The sequence below is a fragment of the Petromyzon marinus genome, chromosome 16 (assembly GCF_048934315.1).
Source record: "Petromyzon marinus isolate PM22_M1 ecotype Great Lakes invasive population chromosome 16, UKy_Petmar_22M1.pri1.0, whole genome shotgun sequence".
NCBI lineage: Eukaryota > Metazoa > Chordata > Hyperoartia > Petromyzontiformes > Petromyzontidae > Petromyzon > Petromyzon marinus.
Window position 1 is genome coordinate 4846401 of NC_133682.1, and position 21894 is coordinate 4868294.

Sequence of the window (21894 nt, forward strand, 5' to 3'; positions counted from 1 at the left end):
GAATCAAAAATACCAGCCATCTCAGATTTGCTGATGACTCAGTCATTGTAACAAACAAAAAAAAACGAATGTTAATTAATTACAGGAAATGATTTGAGAACTTAATGAAAAAGACTGCAAAGTAGAGCTCTAGGTAAATATAGGCAAATTAAACGTGTATTTAAAAGGTCACTAAACTAATGAACATATCTGTCTAGCTACGGTGTTGTAGCTAGTCGGTCATTAAAGGTGGATAGATGGTGAAATAGAGGTGAGTGAGATCAGATTTGAGTGCTTTTTTGGGACGCAACATTCGAACGTGGCTCAAGAAAACATTTTCTAATTGGTGTACGCAGAGAAGCTTGGAGGGAGTGCACGCTTTAAAGCAACACCTGAGTGACCGAAAGAGGGACACTTGAATCGGAACGAGCATAAGTTTGAGACGTCGTATTGACTGGGGCCTGGTCATAACACAAAGGCTAGAAAGGGGGATGACTGACAATGGAGTAAGTGTGTAAAGAGCGAGGTGAATTCACGTTTCACAGACCGTGTGGGCATGGCGATGGCTTGCAGAGGCTTTCAACTAGCAGTGGATTATGATGATGGTAATGATGTTTAAAACGTTATTCTATTGGTTTCACAATTAACAAGTCTTTTCAGTGAAAAGTTAAATACATAATTTTCAGGCAAATGAACATTTTTGAAATTTGTGTAGATAAAATGTTCAAACTGGAAATATTTAACGATCATTATTTCCCCTCATGTTTTGACATGAGGTTATTTTAGTAAAATTATAATATTGCCAATCATTAAGAGGACACCTCTGATTTGTCTTTCTTTGCCAAATGCAATTTAATTTAATCCCAAGGGTGTGCTATGCACCCAAACAAAATTAATCGATAGGGCTTATAAGAGCATTTTCTATGTAGGCAAAGTGCACAGCACAAGCATGATGCCAGACTAAAGCACATAAATATTTGTAATTTATACTCAGTTTGCAATAATACTGTTATGTATACAAAGAATAATTTCGGTAATATATCGGAGAAATAAGTACTTACAGGAGCAAAGTATAAGCACACATTACTGTTTTCACATATTGAAGCTCAAATTAAGTTTTATGTATGACAAGTTATGATCGCAGGCATTCTGAATGTACAAAATACGAAGGGGTTTTCATGCCGCTCTTGACCAAAAATCATTTGACCCGCATCACTGTATGTCAATTGACGTACACACAGGCATTGTGTATTTGTTGGGTACAGCGGTTTTAAGAAATGTCCATTTGACCAGAAATCACGGGACCAAATGTGAGGATAAACGGTGCCACTGCCCATATATCATGTCACGTTTCATTTACACATTTGCTGCGTGACTGGACGCTGGGCTTATGCTGGGTCTTCCAAAGTGACTCGTGTATAGTTACAGGAAAGTGCCGATTGCTTCTCGAAATACACCCTGCGTTCCATTTTATATTATTGGAAACAATATTATTGGAAACAATATAAAATGAAGATGTAAATAGTGTCCCACTTTCACAAAAGTCATTGCGCCGGCTTGCTCAAAACAAGTGCTGGTGGGGAGCTATCTCCACTGCCAACCCCGGGCAATTGGCAGGCAAGCAGAAACAAAAATGGACATTGCTTTTTTGATGAAACCGGTATAACCTTTGGACAACCAAAATGATTGTCGGCTATTTGTCAATCCACTGCTGGATGAAGGCATTCCCCCATGCCGTGACCGTCATATGGGAAGTTATTTGACCGTTCTTCAAACACCCGAGTCGGTTTGGTGAAAGGGGGGATAAGTGAAACAGTTTGGACATCACTCACCACCGACGTGTAACCAGGGCTATGACTTGTACTCGGGTCACCGGGTTTATAGCTTAGTGCATTAACCACTGGCTTGCCCTGGCTACTTATCTCACCATAACCCAATGCAAATTGAAAACTACGGCGAAAGCTATCAATGTGTCGTATGCAATCTGTTTTACAAGCGTATAGCTATAAAGGCTATGAAAGAGACATGAAATGACATGAAATGTCTTGATTCAGCCTCGTCTGCCTGAAACAAAAGTTTTTTATAGACATTGGCATACCGCAGATTGAAATTAGAGTATTTTTTTTAATTAATCTCCATTCAGAATGTATTCAAGATTATTATCCCTCCTGATAAAATATTAATATAGGCTGATTCAAATGAACAGTGTTATTTGGCATGTTGAAAAAAAAGCTGCAAGTTTTTACAGTCAAAAAGTTTTTTTTTTTCTTCAAAAAATGTCACGCTGACCTGCTGTGAGATATATTTATTTTTAAGCCCTACCGCAGGAAGTAATTTCATTGATTAAATCCCTTGGCTGGCATGGGCTTGAAGAACCTAAGGAATGCTAAAACGTTGAACTGAAGACAGATAGATATGATCAAGACAAGCGACACATACGACAGGTTGTCTGATGCAAGAGGATAATTGTTAAGGGGACGGACACAGTTGGAAATCACAACAGTCTGTATGAAATCGAGGCATTTGAGAGAAGGGTTGGAGTACTGTTGGAATTGTGAACTTAATAATGAATTGGCAACATGCCAATGCTCACTATTTACTGTGTATACTGCCTACTTTTGACACAGATCAGATTTGTAAGCCACTGGAGCTTGGGCACTTTAAACCATCTAGATTGGAAAGTAATTTCTTTTGAACTGCTTTTTGTGTTGGGTTTGTTGTCCTTTCCCCCGCACATCTGATTAAAGTTCAACATACATACAAGTCAAAATTAAGCATTGAGGTGATTCTCATCTCATGACAAGGACAAGTTTATCTGTAGGATATCCGCTCTTGACCGGCCTGCCCAGTGTTACTCATGTTATCGACCCTGGAATTATGATGGGCTGAGTTAACCCCTACTAGGATTTGAACTTGCGACTTCGTGAATGGGAGCCACTCACTCTACCATTGAGAGTATGTCAGTCAATATTATTTGCCACTGGGAAAAAGTTACTTTTTTTTAGCTCTGCAAAATTGTAACATTGTATCATATTGTGTAATTTGAAGCAAACACACTAAAACCTGCAATACAGACTACTGTAATCTACACATTTTTAAACCACCTCTTGATAGTTGATCGCAAGTGCGGGTATTTTTGCAGCATATGAATTATTTCACGTCAGAGTTTTGAAAATTACAAGCCACTTGCTGCTATCCAGATGGCCGCAATAAAACATGTAAAAAAGCATCTGGACGCGCAGGACATGACATTTGCAACAAAACAAATAATTGAACAGTTGAGAAACTTAATTTGTTTTTTTTGGTTAACACCGATATAGTCCGTTTCCAGAAAGGGGCTTGTTTTCACCGGGGGAATTGCACAACATCGATTACAGGCGGTGGTGGCACACGTGGCCTGTCATCCAGCACCATTGTGGTGAGGATTGGTGGATCGCACAATGTTGTGAAATTCCCCTCCCGTGGGTGTTGAGGTGCCATAGCCTGGCTGGCCAAGAGGAGGCAGTACAGCAAGTGGAGTAATCGCCACTGGTTTCCATATCTCTGGGGTTGGAGTGTTGCCCCCTTGCGTGCGTGCATTTTCTCCGAGTTCTCCAGTTTCGTCCCACACGTATATACACTCAACAATTGACTGGAAACATCTGAATCCTTTCCCATTCCGATGACATACAAGGCCATGCGGGAGGGCGTGTGGCATAGTTTGGCACCAGCTATCCTAGAAGGGCGGTCGTCCCTCTACAGTTCTCTGCGGTGAATACAATGTGTTTAGAAAGAACAGCACTATGCCTCTCTTTCTAGATTGAAAACACATCTTTTTTTATTGTTGTTGGTAATTTTTTGGTAAACATTCAACAAAGCTTAGAAACATGGAAAGTCATGATGGTATTTTTGTTATTTTCAAAATACACTTTCATTGGTAAGCATTGTGGCAAATCACTGGCAATATTTACAAAAAAGTCACTTGACTGAAATTTTACTTTGATGGCAACTGGGAAGAAATCTTCCAATCATATGTTACCAATTTGAATTGATAGAACATTTCTGTTAAGGCTAGTTTTTTTGTGTCAGGTATTTTGTTGTTCTTCTGCTCATCGTGTCGCTGTTTACCTTTTAACAAATTATGCTTTTTTGAGCGATAAATAGCAAGATTTTTTTCAGCAATGACTCCAAAGCCCTACTGACCTGATAAATGGCAATGCGAGCACTGATGAAGTATGAATAATTCAACACAATCATTTTGTTGTACATTATTTATAACCATCTCTTTTAATTGCTTGTATTTTTATTCGGACTTGATTTTTTTTACCCAATTGTGATCTGTGTTAATGTTTTGTTTTATTGAAGTAGACAATAAGACCCCGTTGCTTGATGGCCCAAACCTCATCGGTTACTGCAGCACACAGCTGCCCACCTTCACCAAATATCTTTGGGGGCTCTGCGTGATTCACCCTCCTTCCAGTCCACTCCCGAGGAGCATCAAAATGACCTCCCGTGTGCAGCAAAGGGCAGTTCCCATGGTTTGTTGTAAATGTTGGCTATTGTATGCTCTTTTAAAAATACGCTTTGAAATGTCTCTTTGACTGGCATAATTATGCCTTTTATGCGCACACTCGGCAGGAATTCTAATTGTGCTTTTGTGTTTTGCTGTCCAATAGAAAACTAAAAAAATATGTTTTCGTCGTAGAAGCCTAGGGTTATAACATCACATACGTGTACGAAGTGTACAATACTTGGTATATCCACTGGAGGGCCCTGGTTCTGGATACGTTTAAAAGACCCTATTTTTCATGACTGTCATGTCGACATTTCAGCTCCATGTTACATTCCCGTTCGCGTGAAATCTTACGTTTAAGCATTTAACAGCATTACTTCTGAATCCACGTGCATTTATCGTGCAGCGCGTTGGTTTGCTGCACGGCTAGTTATCTGGGTTATCGCCACTGTCAGCTTGCACATGTGGTCAATATTGAAAATGCCACCTCTATCTGTCGATGGAGTTTATCACCAGTTTTATGTAATATTTAGCTGTTGTCAGTATGAAATGAACCACCCCCTCACTATAACCATGCGTAGTTTACCGAGCTCAACCACTGCAGACTGTAGATTAACTCCTCTTCAGACTGTTTGATGCGTTTTCTATGCATGCGGTCATCATGGTGCAACATTTATTGCTGGGTTTACCAATGAGAGCAACGCAAAAAGGGTTAAATTGATATACTGCACTCCGTGAAATAATGCACTCTATTTACACAGTGATTATGTAGATGTGGGAGTGGCGGCACAGTGCTTGACACACTGCACTATGAACCTCACAACCTGACTTCAGTTCCAGGCCACGGTTAACATGTCAGACGCGATGCGTGAACTGGTCTCGGGTCCCTTCCTTCGTACGTACGTATTATGTAGCCAACCGTGCTAATCGGAGATCAGCTGGCACTGATCAGCGTCGTCAATTATAGGCAAACAAATATCCCACGACGAGACGTCATGGCTGGGCCTTCATCCAGCATACATAATATAATATGTAGGTTTATGCTGTTTTGTATTACCATGCGACGGTGTGCTCGTATTAAAGCAACCGTGGGCGTGGAGGCAGTCGGCAGCTCCCGTAGCAAGGACAGCTGGTTCAGCGGGGACAATGAGAGGTGCAGTTTATATTGGATGCTGGAATCACGAGAGGGCCCGACTGTGCTTGGGGAAAATGCTACCATGTGATCGCAGTTAGAGGACACCACCTTCCTGCCTCCCCCGTCGCCGTAATGCTTTGGAATCTGGTCGCGACCGTGATGTTACCGGCCAGCAATGCTTTATTCTCGGCCATGCCGTCGATCTCCTCCCACGATCCCGTCTCGTCGGCAAAAGCGCAGGGTTTTCTGTGGAGGATGAAGACTCGCAGGAGAATTGCGTTTTGACGACGCTGTTCCGACGTGAACTATTAATGAGGTCGTGAATTGCAGATGGTTTGTCTAACCGTTGTGAACTAAAGTAAAGAGGAGCAATAGCTGCAGGTTTATTTATTTATTTTGTGAGAAATGCATGATGATTGATTCGTCATTCCGCAATTCAGGCACGTGTCATTTCTGCGTGATCATTTGGTAAATAGGTCCACTAATTGTGCTTTAACAGCAATATCACTTGAAAATATGTAACACTTAGTCCCACTTGTGTGTATCACTTGTGCATACAAAGTGAATCTCGCACCATGAAATCAACCGTAGGACTTTTAACAAACCCGTTTTAGCCAACTGTGTAAGGCTTTCTTTATTTATAATTGCGAATACTCCAAATGTTTCTTAATAAATTAGTTTCTCTATATTTTTTATAGTGAACCTTTATGGAATGTGTTAGTTGTACACCGTGCATACATCTAATCACATGTGCAGTTAGTTTTTTTTATTTGTATATGTTAATTAGTGTGATCCCGAGCTACCAGTGTGGTCCTTACATTAATTACAGTATTAAGAAAGGCGTTTTTTAAAAAATTGAATTATGACCCTTTAACCACGACGATTCATCTGATCGACAGGAGCATACATCATTTCCCCTCTCCGATTGGCATTGGAGTGCAGAAAATTTCTGCACCGATATTTTCCCACATTAACCTTCCTTCACAGAGATGGCTAATCATCGCTACCGTATTGTTACGTCATCGTTAACCTATTGCATTTGTATCGTATTGTCCGGTGTATAAGATGCTCCAGAAAATAAGCCACAACCCAAGCTTCTGCCCAAGTCTCGATTAAACGAATATAGTTATACAGGTAGTCCTCCACTTAGGATGGAGATGCGTTACGACGACCCCATCGTAAGTCAAAAATATCGTAAGTCGGACCATCGTAACTCGGGGACTATCTGTACAAATGTGGTGTCGCACACACGCCGACTAGGTTGTACCCCAAACGTTCGCTTTAAAATACAGAGGGGAAAGAAGTGCGCGATAAGCTGGAGAATACGACACGTTAATTCGCGTACCGATATAAGAACAGCTTAACACATAGGCTTTCGCGACCAACATCATTCATGATATAGGTTTTCTTGGGTTGGATCGTGTAAATATTTAACCCCCAAAAAAACCTATATTATGGATGATACGAGCGCATCCGGATTGTGCGTAAACCACATTCGTTTAACTGCACGTACCACTTATTGTTTTTTTTGCGTTTTCAAATCATTCCCTTTGGGCGTAGGAGCCGTGCAGCAAGTCGCTGCGCATCCGCGCAAACTTCTGCGTCGTTGGCCAGCAATGTTTCTGTGTACAGTGGGGTCTGGGAGTGGGCCAGGAGGCACATGACTTTGGCAAGCATCTCCCTTATGTAACTTATTTCGTACTGTTGTTCCTAGTAAGGGCCCAATGGAGGGTTTGGCAGCCACCACCCCCGGCTGAATGTTAACAAACGCTGCCTAAACCCCCAGTCTTCCCTACAGTTCGAATAGACGCAAAACTAGTTTTACTTCTTGTAGGCTGTCCGCGTGGAGGAGGGCAGACGCTTAAGGAGTGAATTGCGAGAGGCCTGCCCACGCCCAATGGCGTAATCACCAACCACACACCGTCGAGATATCGGCGCCTCCGATATTGTGAATGGTGAAGAAGAAAACCACCCCACCCCCCATAGTAATGGCACATTACCTAAGCTTGTGGTTGATCCTTGGAAAGTTAAAGTGGGGAGGGTGGCAATAGGCTGTGTCCAGGTTTTGTTTTCAGCATATGAAGGTTATTGATTAGGCTGGTGATTCCACAAGGGGGGGGGGGGGGTGTATTTATTTATTTGTTCAAAAAATGCATATGCTTTTCGGTGCATGTTCCGTGACCTACTTTTTTGGAGGAAGAAAAATTCCTTTCATTCTTTTGAAAGTGGTGCGTCGCCGCTGCATCTGGCCCCTGAAATCAGTGGCGCTTCGAACGGTTGCAGCGCGAGGAAGCGCGCACACGTGGACGGAACCGTGGAGCCGGCGTGTCGTCGATTTGCGGCTGCTCGCTTGCCCGTTGGAAACAATTCCCCGGGACTGTGTAGACTTCCCTTCTGTGTGGCCTGTTTGGAGAACGCAGGGCTCCTGCCAACGTGTTCGGCTTTTTCACCCCTTGGGGATTCATTGCGCATCGTTGGTGTGGAACGGGTGGCCCTCTTTTTTGCACGTTCTCTCTTTGGCACCTCACGTGGCCGATGTCTCTCTTCCGGTCTGATGTCATGAATGATATTGAGTTTAGATTTCCATGTAAAGCCATTCACATTTGTTATATAATCATTTGTGAGATATATTTGATGTATCGGGCTTCTAAGAATTGTGCATCTGCACCATGTCTACACAAGGATAACAACTATTAAGTGCTCTGTTTTGCTCAAACATGAGGGCTCTTAATAGGATTTGGTGGAGTGTCTTACATGAATCACAATGCAGTATATGTTATTATGGTTGTTGTTGTTTCAATAATGAAACTAGATTGTGACAGCTCACCGTTTTTTCTCATTGTTGATTTGTAATGCTGGCCCAGGTACCGACTTCTCATCCTAAATATGCGATTTCAATGCTATAATGCCTGGGAATAATTTTTTAGTCATTATTTTTATTTGGTTTGGTTGTTTTTATTATGCAATGCATGGTTTCTTAAGTCAAGGGCAACACCAACCTTGGGAGAGTGTCAAACTGGGTGTGGATAGGCCCATCTAGACCGAGATGCTATCGTGATAACTGTCCTTGGGCCCAGGTCTTTATGAGGCCATAGTGTGGAAGATAAAGCGTGCGAGGGAGGCGTGCTACCTCTAGATTTTGTCACTGGTCCAGAGTAGTCAAGGATGCTGCTGCATTTATACATGGATGTTGAACTTCATTTTGTACTGTACGTAACCAACCGTGCTAATCAGAGGTGCAGTTAAAGGACAACAAACTAAATATAAAAAGACGTTCTAAAGAAATTAGTTTTCAATCTAGAGGATTTAAAAGTGCTTCGCTCCAGTGGCTTCCTAATATATAGGAAGGAAGGGCATTTCCAGACGGCTGCCGAAGCACACCTGCAAGCGCGCGATGCAGTGACCATCTTTGTTCGATGGCCAGCTAAAAGCTGCTGCGAGGATGATGACCGGAGTCCGCGTGATGATTTATGCTCCTTGACGAGATCAGCAAGGTGTTGTGATTAATTTATGGAAAGCACATTATGTTCGATGAGTGCGACCTTGCAATGTATGCGTTCGACAACTGGAAACCAATGGAGCATGGCGAGCACCGTGGTCGGATTTTGCAGGACCCGTGACGTAGTGTAACGGTGAGCGCAGTCGACTTGCTGTTCAGAGGTCGCCAATTTGCTTCGCTCTCCACGCTCCGCAGTTTAAATCTTGGGCAAGGTTTGTTAGATCCCACCGCATGTCAAATTCAGTCGTATAAAGCGGGTGCAGTTGGTTGATCGGGAGGCCGTGTGCGGCGGGGTGAAGTTGCGGGTACTGCAATCTCTTCCAAGACGTATGACCACTTTGGAAGAGTAGGTCTAAAATACCCTCTTTATGGACTTGCCTTAGCTCTCTTTCGTCCGTCGGGGGGGGGGGGGGGGGGGCTTTCTGTCAGCAGTGGTGCAAGGAAAGAAATAGCGGGGATGAACCTTCGCCTTTAACAGAGTAGTCTGTGTGTAGGCCTCCTTGCGATGGCTTTGATTTGCAAATTTTACACGCAACCCTTTGTGGGGACATTTCAAGGTAGGAATTGCACATTTAGCAGTAAACGGCCGCACTCATGAGGTGATATTAATAAAATAAATTAATCACTCAAATTCAGGAAAGTCACACCGAGTCCCTAGATCGAAGGTCCTGTTTAGAGTTTTCGTTTTAAGAAGTTTTCAGCCATTTTACGATCGTTTTTATGTGTGGGAGGGAACCGAGGGGGCAACACTCCATCTCCGTACAGATGGGTGATTAGTCTACTTTCTGTACTGCCTTCTGACGAACCAGGGTTTGGCACCTCGATGCCCATGGTAAGGGAGTTTCACGTCATTCCACGTTAGTGTGATTTACGAAGCCTCTCGCCTCCACAGCGCTGGATTACAGGCGTGCATAGCCGCCACCACCACCACCACCAAACTGCAAGTGCCAATACACTGCGGCCTTTGTTTTCCTTCTTACTCATTTATACCTTCTCATTCATGGACACTGAATGGATCGACTTGATAAATGTAATTTTTTTTAGTTTTGTATCATTTATTTTGGTAGCATTCTTGGGCCATTCACAAGGCAGGGTATTGAGTCCTTTTAAACCCAGATGCAAAATATCTTGGCTTAGGCGGTGACCTACATTTGAAAACTTTTTTTTTAGTCCTATGGTGCAGCTTGAGTCTGTGGATTGCGACATGTTTTTTTCAGATTTTATTACCCTGTTTCCAGTGAAAACAGGAAAAGGGTTGACTGAGCGCTTCCGGTCATAGGCGGAGGTGGTGGGGGGGGGGTGAGCATGGGGTTTACCAATGTTTTCAAGCAACTTGTTGTATGCTACGGCGCTGGCCGATGTGGCTACGTTATTTAATCAAAATTGCTATGCAGCATGTGGCTGTGCGAGTTCCGTGGATCATGTGCATCGAAAATTATTGCGTTCTTTTAAAACGTCTGCTTATATATTTAGAGTAGCGGTGCAGTATTTTATGTCATTCCTAACTTTGCTACTACTCTGTCCATTCAAAACAGAAGCTGATTTTCAGCAACTGCAATATTCATGACCGTGGAATTCCAAGCGAATAATATGGCCTAAACATTCTTCTGTTTTCCACTGCTTTCATTGTTTTAATTTATACTTTGTTGTGTGATTGCTCGTGTTAAAATGTGTTTTTGAACCGTTAAAAATTACGTAAGTGCCTATACATTGCGGCTAGCCTCGTGGTCTGGCAATAGAGCTTGAGTCACAGTCCATGGTTTCCTGGTTCTAACCCCAACGCCACCATCTCCACCCTCTGTTAGGCGTCAAGATAAACACTGTGGGCACAGCGTAAAACGCTGCAATGCCTGCACGCTTCTCTCACCCATTGAATTTTCAGAGGGGGGTGGGGGCACTTCTGCTGATAACACATCATCAGTTGCGAGAGGGCCACTGCACATTTGAAACTTTTGGGGTTTGACAGCACGACGGTGATGATGGTTGTGCATTGTCGGGGGGGGGGGCACGTCAGGGGCTGCACAAAAGGCCACCAGGGGCTGCCAGTGGCCCGCGGGCCTTGCAATGAAGAACGCTGCCGTGACACCTTTTGCAAGGCCCAGGTCTTTGTGAATGGCGTAATTTGCCGTGCAGCCACGTGCTGCACGGCAAATTAAGCAAACGATGTGCCTGCAGAGCGATGGTTGTCTTGTTGTCTGTGCATTTGAACACCGTTGCACTTTTTCGTCTTTTAAAAGCCGCACGTGATTAAATTAGTAAATAAATAATTCGGATTTTATCTTTTTTATTGGCAAATATTACAATATGGTCGATTTGAAATGTTTAACGACGTTTTTGAAATGTGGACGTAGCTATAAGCCAAGCTCTCCATGTGCTTATTTGCTTTTTGCTCTCAAATTGCCCTTCACCTTTCAAACAAGGAGCTATCCATGAGCTGTTGCCAACTATATTCGTCCAATGAAATGTTCTGTAAAGACCCTGTATGGTGAAAGAGCTTTGGCAAAAAAAATATTACATTTCCAGGGATATTGTAATACATTCTTCAGCCTGTCGGCATGAAAATAAGTAATTATGTGTTCTGGCTGGATAATAATCACCCTATGCCATTGTGAGGTTTTGTTTCTAAGGTTGGTGTCATGCTTCCGTACATGTATTTTTTGTGTGCGCTCACAATAATACAATATTTGATATCTAAATATGATCACAGCATATCAAGACATTTTCTAGAAACAGTGGGAATGTTTTTTTCACGTGGAGAAGAGTTGGTCAAAGGATGTCTTGAGCCTGGACTTGACAGGGGGAGGCAGTCAACAACACGGTTGGCTAAGGGAAGGGCGTTCCAGACTGTAAGGGGTAGCAGAGGAATATGAACACGTGTGTTTGTGGTGTGGGGAATGGTAGCGTAGTGGTTCGTGCATTGCAATACCAACCCGGAGGCTCCAATTAAATATCCGGCCATGGCTAACATCAGTGGTGATTATCAGAACCAGTTCTGGCTGTCTCCTAGGTAAACTCAGCCTTAAGTGAGTACCTTGTGCAGTGTGTAAATATCAGCACTGGGAAGATAAAGGCAGCCAGGCGTGGTTACGGCCACACTAACCCACTTCGTGTGCCTTATCTGCCTTAACCAGGTGTTCGCTAACAGAAGTTGCGCCAACAGTCTGCATGGTTATACAGGGGGTATCTTTATCTCTATCTTCATGTGTGGTGTGACGTCTGCAGTCCCACAAGAGGGTCTGAAGAGCCAGGGCTGCTTCGAGGAAATGCGGATCAGCTACATCCGGGAATTGAACCGGACCATCGCGCGGACGGAGAAGAATGCCGTGCAGTGTTGGCAGCGCTTCTACCAGCTCACCAAGCTGCTGGACTGCATGCAGGATGTACGTACGGCTGTTTGTGTGTGTGTGTGTGCGCGTGCTTGTGTGTGCGATGGGGAGCGGTAGTGCGGCAGTCGGCGCGCTGCGCTACGAATCTGGCGACCCGACGTTCTATTCCCGCTCACGGCAACACCGGTGACGATTTTCTGAACCGGTCCTGGGCCCTCCCCTAGGTCGACTCTTCCTCAAATGAGAACCTGATATGGTGTATAAACATCGCCACTAGGGAGACAAAGGCGGCCAGGGGTGGTGCTGGCCACCCCCACCCCCTCATGTGCTGTGCCAGCCTTCATAGGTGCTTGCTAAAAGCACTTGCCCCAACAGTCTGTTACAGGCTATATGGGGGATTGTTGTCTTTGTGTGTGCATACGGACACTGGATTTTCCACACTCGTGATTGGACACGGTGTCTCCTTGGGCTCAATTGAATGCCACTCTTTATGACACAAGTAATGAACGCTTCTGCTCTTTTCTCGTGTGACATCGTTCAGGTGTGGTTATTCTGAATTTCACAACAAACTATACATTTCCGAGTTCAGTGGTTTAACCGGATCGGTCGAGTTAATTGCCGAGTGAGTTTTATTAGTCGGGCTCATTTAGATCATCGTAAGGAAGAATATTATATGGTTTACCTCTTGTTTGCATGACATGCGAAACTGCAAACTGTACCAAGAAATAAATTTGTATCAATAGTAATGGGAACACTAACAGCCTATTACATTTCTTAGATTCCCCCTCCCCACCACGAAACACTGTCTGCCCGGTAGTTTAAACGGGCGCACCACAATCAGCATTTAGCGGCGGTGAGGGATAAAGTTGTGGGTACTCCAAGATGTCTGGTCAGAGTGCAAGAGTTGGAGTGCAAGAGTTGTCTACTGTAGCTTCCTCCATTGGCCCTAGCTGCCACTGCTATTCATTGGCGTAAAATAAAATAAAATGTTTCGCTCCGGATGACGCTGCAAAGTATTATCTGTATTTTGATTTAGCGTGCTGATCTTGAAGGTGCATTGAAAAATTTGATACTCTAGGGTTTGCATTTTATTTATGTAGTTTATGGTAAAAAATTCGGTCACAGTCCCAATGATCACTGTTACGTTGCAATTATGGCTTTATTTTTTGGTCATTTCGAAAAGTTTTTTGGTTTGGCCATGTTTGTTTTGTTGTAGTACGAGTTAGACTGATGGCCTTAATCTAAGTTTTCTTGTGGTTGTTGTTTGACTTGCATCCCACTGGGATTTTTTGCACACAGCATTGTTGTGCGGTGCTTTTTTCAGGAATTTATTACTGGTTTTTTCATGAATTTTCTGTTTGCACAGTCACAGTCACTTTAAGATGTTTTCTGTTCGTGTTTTAGTTTTTTTGTTTGTTGTGGTTGCACCCGATTCAAGAGCCGAATGGCTCACAGGGCTATACCAAAATAAACTGACAACTGAAAACCCTTCTGCCAGCAAAGGCGGGCCGGGAATACTACAGATGTCACCTGCCACTGATGTCAGCCATGGTTTGGGGAATCGCACACAGGTCGCCGGGTTCACAGCGGAGTATTTTAACCACAGTGTCACCCGTATAAGCATTACATTATAAATTGCATAAACTTTATTTTCGTTTTAATTTAATAGCACTTGGCATATCTTTCCCGGTGCCATCCTTTGTGGCGAAATTTGTTTTTCAATATAAAATGCTGGCCAAGGCTTATGTAAAAAAAAAATGCAGGGCCCGTCCATAACGGGGTGCGGGGTCCTGTAAAAAATCCCATCGTGTGGGCTCCACCCCCACACCTTCAAACTTAACCCAGAGGCATTACGTCTGGCATTGTGACGTCGATGCGCGAGGAGCCCCCAAAAGGCAGGGCCCTGGGCAGTCGCCCCGATTCGCCGTAGCCCAGGGACGGCTCTGCACACATGGCATCATTGCTGTGTTCTGCACATGGGGTCTGAGGTGGCGGTGGGGATCATAATTGTATAAACTTTCTTATATTCACATCCCCTCGATCTAAGCTTATTTTCATAAGCTCAGCTGAACGTACATGCAGTATACTGCACGTGTATTTCTAATGATGCTCCAGATCAAGCTTATCATTACCATGTCAACTGAAATGGTAATCTATTTCCCTGTAAATTATGCGACCAATATTCACATACTCTGATAATTTCCAAGATAAATGAGTGCAGAACCTCGTTATCTGTACACACCATACCTTAATACAGATTGAAATATTTTTAAACCTTCTGAATGTGGAGTTATTCCAGTCCATGCGTTACACTGATTACATGATTAATGTGGCAGTTGTATAAGGTGCCATGCAGTGCCTGTAGTTGAGTCAAACTACTTGTTTAAGCGAGAGGGCATATACATTACTAACATAACATCATTAGTCGCCACAGTTCTTATGGGTTCAATTGAGGGCCTGTGCAGCTTTGTGTTATCTGGCATCCATGCGTGACACGTACTCCACTTTGTTCAATTAATATATATTCTTCTGGGTCTAATTGGGAACCTAGTAAATGTACCGTCAACAGGATTGTATTTGTAGCTCTCATTATATTGAACTAATTCAAAGCTGGCAGACAATTATTTGTAATAAATAAAATAAAACCCTGCTCATTATAACGATCTTAAATGTTCATAAACATAACACATTTCTTTCACTGGGTAATAATACGGATACAAATTCAGGCACATCTTATCAGTATGCACGGTTACTAAACCTTATCAGTGACTAAAATTGAATTTTAATTTCCATTCGTGAAAAATTTGCATTTTTATACATTTTCGTTGTGCGGCAAATGAAAATGTTATACAGCTGTTACGCCTGGCGTTTTTTCGAAATCCAGGAGAGATAGCTGAGGGTTTGAATCGGTATCAGACAGACTGCTGCAGGGTACACTAAGCCTGTGAGTTTTGATTGGAAACCCAGTGGCCTCTTCGGAGTTACTGCAACCCAAAGAAAACACAGTGGCCTCTTCCAAAGTGTAGTGAACTGCCAACCTAAGTAAGCATGTATCTGTAAATTATCATTTGTGAACTGACAGCTAATGGCAGGCACACTGAAAGTTATGTTTATTACAGGTCACGTTAGACTAAGGTTACTTAACTTAATTTACATTATTGTTATGTAAGCTAGTGTTGCGTATATTGTAGGCTTACCAAAAAATGCCATGTATGTTCTACAGTAAAACCTTTAGTTTGTAATTGGAGTCCTGGATGATCGTGTGACTGCTACTATTTTACAGATGACATCTGCATGTTGGAATTTGTATTTTCTGTAGCTATTCACATAAAATATAGCACCAAGCAGCTATTGCATTTATTAAATGGTTAAACATGTTCACAGTTAATTCTGGTCACAGCGGTGATTTAAATTTGTAGCCGTTGTAATATAATCCGAGTGCTTGTTTTGTTTTGCTTTTGGATAACTTGACAGTACGTCATTTTAATTAGTCATCTTTTAAAATAAGCGCACAAGTATTACGCATGGATCCCTAAAATGGTTCCGGAATTAATTTTAGCCAACCGCGATCAACATATGAGTTCTAAATAATAGAAGGTTAAAATATGTTTGCTTTATTGGTTTCATTAAAAAGACACGTACAGGGTTAACTCTTGAAAGTCATGGAAGCCACAATAATGCATTACTATTGACCATTAGATATATGTATGAAATATCGTTTCATCAAAATTAAAAAGTATGAGAGCATTGGAAAAATGTAGATTAAACATAAATTCAATATCGAAATGCCACGGTTAATTTTACAAAGAATGTATACAGCGAATGGACAGGAATACAAATGAGGAAACTACTCATGGCACAGAGGACAATCTTGGGTTACATATTAGTTGAGACAAAGGGATTAACGGGAGATTGATGGACACAACCTTGCGTATAATTACAGCTGCTGTATTCCTTGGGTTGATTAGTATTCACACATTCGGCGGTCATTGTGTGACGTATGCCTGGCTTCTCGCTTTCAAATGGTTAAGCATTCGGCAAAGGCACAATCTGGGCTGCTGCTGCTGCTGCTGCCAGCATGTCACAGTGACCCAGCAGGTTATTGCCATCCCACAGGATCCTCTGGCACTCGGATGATGGCTAGGAATATGTTTTTTTTTTGCCCTGAGGAGCCTCGCATAGTAGATTGCAGATGTCCACGAATATTTTCATGGGCTGTGCCCCATTTACAGACGCGGGTGAGTGCGCGTGCATGGGTGAGCGTGCGTGCGTGATGTGTGGGACAGATACGTAGTGGTTGGAGCACCGTATTATAAACCCGGATACCGGCTGACCTTTAGTTTGATTACCAGCCGTCGGTGGCAAGTGACATCAGAATTGGTCCTAGACCTCCACCGGGCAGACTCATTCTTAAATGATTACCTGGTGTGGTTTGTAAATATTAACATTGGGAAGACATGCAGCTGAGCATTGTTGTGACAACGCCACCCCCTTCATGCGCCATGCCAGCCTCCGTAGTTGGTGGTGAACAGCACTTGCCCCCCCAATAGTCACTTCAGGCTATAGTGGGGGAATCTGTGTGATGTATCGGTTGTCTGCCTTGCTGTGCTCTGTGTGGCCCTGGTTGTGCAAGTTGTGCGATAGATGTCGCATGCCCCGTGCGGTTTGCTTTGTATGTACGCATGTCTGTTGAACATTTTTTGCGCCATACGTAGCCAACCGTTGCTAATTGGGAGGTGCAGGGGAAGGACAACAAACTGTGGACACACGAAGTAGTTCTAAAGAAATGAGTTTTGATGATGATTAATAATCTCGCGCAGAACTTCACAACTCCGATCTCGCACCACATCATCACTCGGAGGGAACACCTCCTGTTGACTCGCGCCGTGTGACTGTGTCTCCTGTGATGGGTCGCTGCAGCTCGTGAGCAAGCTCCTGGAGTTCTGCTTCGCAACCTTCACGCAGACGCAGGTGTGGAGTGTGGAGTTTCCTGACATGATGGCCGAGATCATCAGTGCGCAGCTGCCTCGCATCATGGCCGGAGAAGCCCGGGCACTCCACTTCCACAAGAAATGAGTCACCCCTCTGTGGCTGGCGAAAGTGCTTGATTGTCGGGTGGGGGGGGGGGGAGGAAAAAAAGGTGTCAGTTTTGGCTTGGGCCCCCCAGTGGCTCTTTGTAACCAGTCAGAACGTGCACTTCGAGAAATATTACAGCCCCATTGAATTATCGGTGCATGTCATCTTGTTTTGGAGATATTGAGGCCTGCTGTCTGGCCATAGTTTCCAATAGAAAGCCGTCCCCATGTTGCAATTATCCTTGAGCTTCAGATGTATCCTGTGACCCAAGCTCAAAATTAATTCTGAATGAACTTGAGCATTTTCAGAAGCAACGTCTGCAGTAAGGGTTTTGTGAACACCGGAATATAAAGCACCTTCAGTCTGCACCATACATGTTTCAGCAACAAGGGCACATGCTTACATTCTATCTGTTAATTTTTCAAAGAATTCAGAATAGTGTTGATCGTCCTGCAGAACTTTATAATACTGCCTTGTCCCTTTCAAGAGACACGGTTTGTATGTTTAGCTCCCGGCCCTTTTTAAGAGCAAAATCCAACTGTTTAAACCCACAAGAGACTATTCATGCTATCTTTTTTAGACTTGGCCTAGTTAAATTAATTATCTTTAATCGTCAACCAAAACTAATCTTTAATTTTGTTTGTTATTAATATACATGCCTCAAACGTATTTTCAGATGTATACACTTTTCATTGGCTACTTGGATTGTGGAATTTGCCTACAAAGCTCTCTTGCTTTGGCCTAGGCCACTTCCTAAGCAAGAACTTCTGTTCATCGCGAAACAGCTGGTAGCGGTAGTGCCAAGCATCCGCACACTTTACAGCCGCGGCTCGGAATGCTTAAAAAACAAAAAGAGGCATCCCTGCAAAGATAAACAACAAGCCATTTGTCATAATGTACCTCTGTTTAATTCAGAGTTACCCGATGAAAAAGAGAGCCCCCCCCCCCTTACCTTGGGCAATTGGTCGTCTATATGGCTGATATGATGTGAAATTTTATGCAGTTCCAATGAAGAGCGGCGTGCTACATTGAAGCACCACGCGGTAATTAGTGATTGGCTAAGCGCAGTGCTACAGTGGCAACGTTCGCCCTTCTTGCTGGAGACGAGTGATACTAGAGGTCCACATTTTAATCGACTTAGTATTTTTGTTTAAGATTGCACAGATGTGCATCATGAGCCATCACAAATGTTTGATTTTCAAAGGTCTAATGAGAAAACGACATACTTGGCGAGGTCATTCTCTCCAAGTGGTGGTTTGAAATTCTGGAATTGAAATGTAAAATATAAAATTCCGGTTACATTATATAATTAACATGACATGGGGAAATCTCACAGGTTTTTTTTGTCAGTTTATTTGTTTTATTGGCAAAGCCGTGTAACATTTTTACATCGTGTCACCTGTAGTTAGTGGTATTGTAAAGGAACCGCAAGATAATTTGTCGTTGAGCACTTTGAAAAGTCATTGTTCGGGCTATCGATTTGTCAAAGTCAGCCAAACACTAAAGAAATACATTGCAAGATGGTCAGAAAGAATAGGTTGTCTTTACTCTTGGTAGAACACTGGACACAATAATAGCGCTTGCTTGTGAATTTCACAGGAATTTTTTCTTTTGTTTAATGGCTTGCCTCGGTAATTATAATTTTTTTTTTTAGATTTACACACATCGTCATCCATCGGTCAGAAGTAGAAGTAGAGTAAGGTGGCGGTGAGGTGCGCGACACGCTCACATCATTCACGGCCGTGGCGGCGGACTTATGGGTGCTTTTGGGCGTGGGACTGGAATATAGCTGAAAGGCAGCGGATGATTGTGAGGGCATAGGCAAACAATATGGCAAGTCACGGCGAGGTACTGGATCCACTTTTACAATGTTGCATGTTGTAACTATGGCAAACTGTAGGACTCTGCTTTTGTCGGCTTGTGATGGATGGTTAGCCCCCTAGTAATCATTATCCTGAGTGAAAAGTGAAGATGGTGTGTACATTTTTTTTTATTATAACAGTTCGGTCACAATGCTATAATAGCGACACTAAGTACAGTTACGAGTCCCTCCTGCATTCATAACATCTTACTAGTAGAGCAGGTGAGCTTCAGTGGCTTAACATATAATCCTTTCATCTCCATGGCTTTGCGGGTGCAGAAAACTAAAAACATAAAACGTAAGTCGCGTTCATCATCGTTATATCATTTGTGATTTTTATTTTCGATTCTTTCGTGCGGAAGGGGAGGGGGGGAACAAGGCACTTCACTTGCTAGCGTGCGGGAAGAGCGGCTGAAGAAATCTCTTTGGGATTTTTTTTTTGTATTTAATGATTGTGGAGCACTACTTTAGCAAAATTCTTGTTTGTGCAGCTGGGCAATGGGGGAGGGCAGCACGCTTGAGCTTAAAAGAGAGAGGGTTTTTTGGGGAAGGGTGCCTTGCATCGTGAAAGATGGAGCGGGCACCTGCTGCTGTTGTTGTTTGTGCGTACTTGGCGAGATCGCGATACCTGAGCAATCTCCCTTTAGGTGTTGGTTCACTGATTTCTCTTTTTTTTTCTCTCTCTCTCGTGATGTTTCTCTCTTTTTTTTTTTCAAAACAAAAAACGTTTTATTCTGTTTGGTCATTAAATTAAAGTGTTGTCCAAAAAAAAAGTTTGTAATTTATAAGAGAATTAACTCCAAAATACTAACAGACGACAATCATATTAATAGAATGTTTAAAACATGTTATTTGTTTAAAAAAATAAATAAAGAATATATATGGTATAGAGTTTTATATTTAATATATATTTGGCCATCTTGCTAGGTATTACACAGAATGCACGTACGCAATGGAGAACATGGATCGGCGCGGTCTTTGCTGCATCACTTCACACTTAACGGCACCCTGTTACTCAGCGGCGGGCAATAAAGGACCCCCTCGCCAATTACGTACCAAATGTTGAAGATCCTCCTTTTGTATGTTTAATATACTCATAATTATTGGTGGCAAGGTGGTTTTATTTTGTTTGGGTAACTGCCATTTTTTTTTGTATGTAAAATTTTAATTTACAGATGCACAATGAGTAACGTAGCCCCCCTTCTCCGGGGGCGGGGGGGGGGGGTGGTTAGTGTTCTGTAGGACGTGAGTTGGTCGAACACGGAAGGGTATGTGAAGTAAATGTACAAATATTGCATGCCCGTAATTTCACATGCAATGTTTTCTTCTTGGATCTGATTGTATATAAAGGAGAGAGGAGAGGAAAAGAGTGTGCAGCATTATGAGTATGTCAAACATCGATTGTATCTTTCAAGGCTATAGAGATGAATGCGAGACGACGTGACTGGCAGCTTTGTTGACGTGAGGAGGGGGCGGGGTAGCGGGGGGGGGGAGAGAGGGTCAAATGGTTAACAGTCACAGAGAGATGTGGGGAGTGCCGAACCAGGAGTTTGGGGTGGTGAAGGGTCTGGCGTGGCGAAGGGTCTGGCGTGAGTGGGTTGCAGAGTGCGAGTTGCTGGGGGCGGAGGGGGTTGAAGTGGCGGTGGTGGCCATGCCCCCCCCCCCACCTCTGAGCGATAGGATGGGGGGGGGGGGTCACCGTGGAATCTGTGTGGCCGTGGTTGCCCCATCAAAGGTATGGCTGTTAAAAAAAGAGCCGTTTTCGGTAACCACTGGTACACATTTTAAGGTTTTACATTTTTACAAATATTGTACAGTGGATGCTTCTTTTGGCCTAAGCATGCTTCTAATTTTTTGAGGAAAAAAATGGACTAACTAAATGAATCGATTATATACGGTGGTGCCTTGCATATTGGGATAACAGATGAAAAAGATGTCATATTTTTGCTGTGATTATGTACGTAAAAAAAAAGCACTTGCTAAGATGTTAAGTTTTACTATTTTCATGTCAAGTACTTAATGACCCTTAATTTCCAAAAGTACGTTTTTATTTCTGATGGTCTCATAATTCAGGCTGGCAACGATAGTCTGAAGTTGGGCGACATGGTAATCGGACTTGACGTGCTCCTGCTAATCACAAGGCTAATTCCTGTAGGCTTTTTTTGTTTGCATCTGCTCTGTATACAAACTATTAGTGATAAAAACCTGTTATTCTTTATTTGACGTTGGTTTGTGCTTATTTCACATATTATAAGACACATGCTGTGCATAGCGTCAAACGTTGGTATGCAGTCGTGCCGTCATTCATCAGCGTTGTGTGTTGTTGTTGTCAATCAGCAGTTGTTCACTTGCCATTAATAAGAACGATCACTTCCTGCTGTTAAGCAGTGCACAAAAGCACGCTGAGCACACTTTGTAATCAACTCGTGTTAATACATAATGTGGATTTTTTTTCTTTCTCCCCAAGATGGTGTCTTTGGTTTACTTCGGCGCCCCACATTTTGGGGGGGGGGGGAATATCCCAAA

The 21894-nt window shown here is 43.0% G+C and overlaps 1 protein-coding gene across 5 annotated transcripts in view; it reads left to right on the plus strand.

The window, feature by feature from the left end:
- Positions 1 to 21586, plus strand: part of NR3C2 (nuclear receptor subfamily 3 group C member 2) — an 84390-nt gene extending 62804 nt beyond the window's left edge. For all 5 annotated transcript variants that reach the window (XM_032955475.2, XM_076067429.1, XM_032955479.2 and 2 more), the window contains exons 9-10: positions 12328 to 12485; positions 17352 to 21586. In XM_032955475.2, the coding sequence (XP_032811366.2) occupies positions 12328 to 12485; positions 17352 to 17507 (314 nt within the window). In that variant the 3' untranslated portion in view covers positions 17508 to 21586. The remainder of the gene's footprint in view (positions 1 to 12327; positions 12486 to 17351) is intronic.
- The last annotated feature ends 308 nt before the right edge of the window (positions 21587 to 21894 follow it).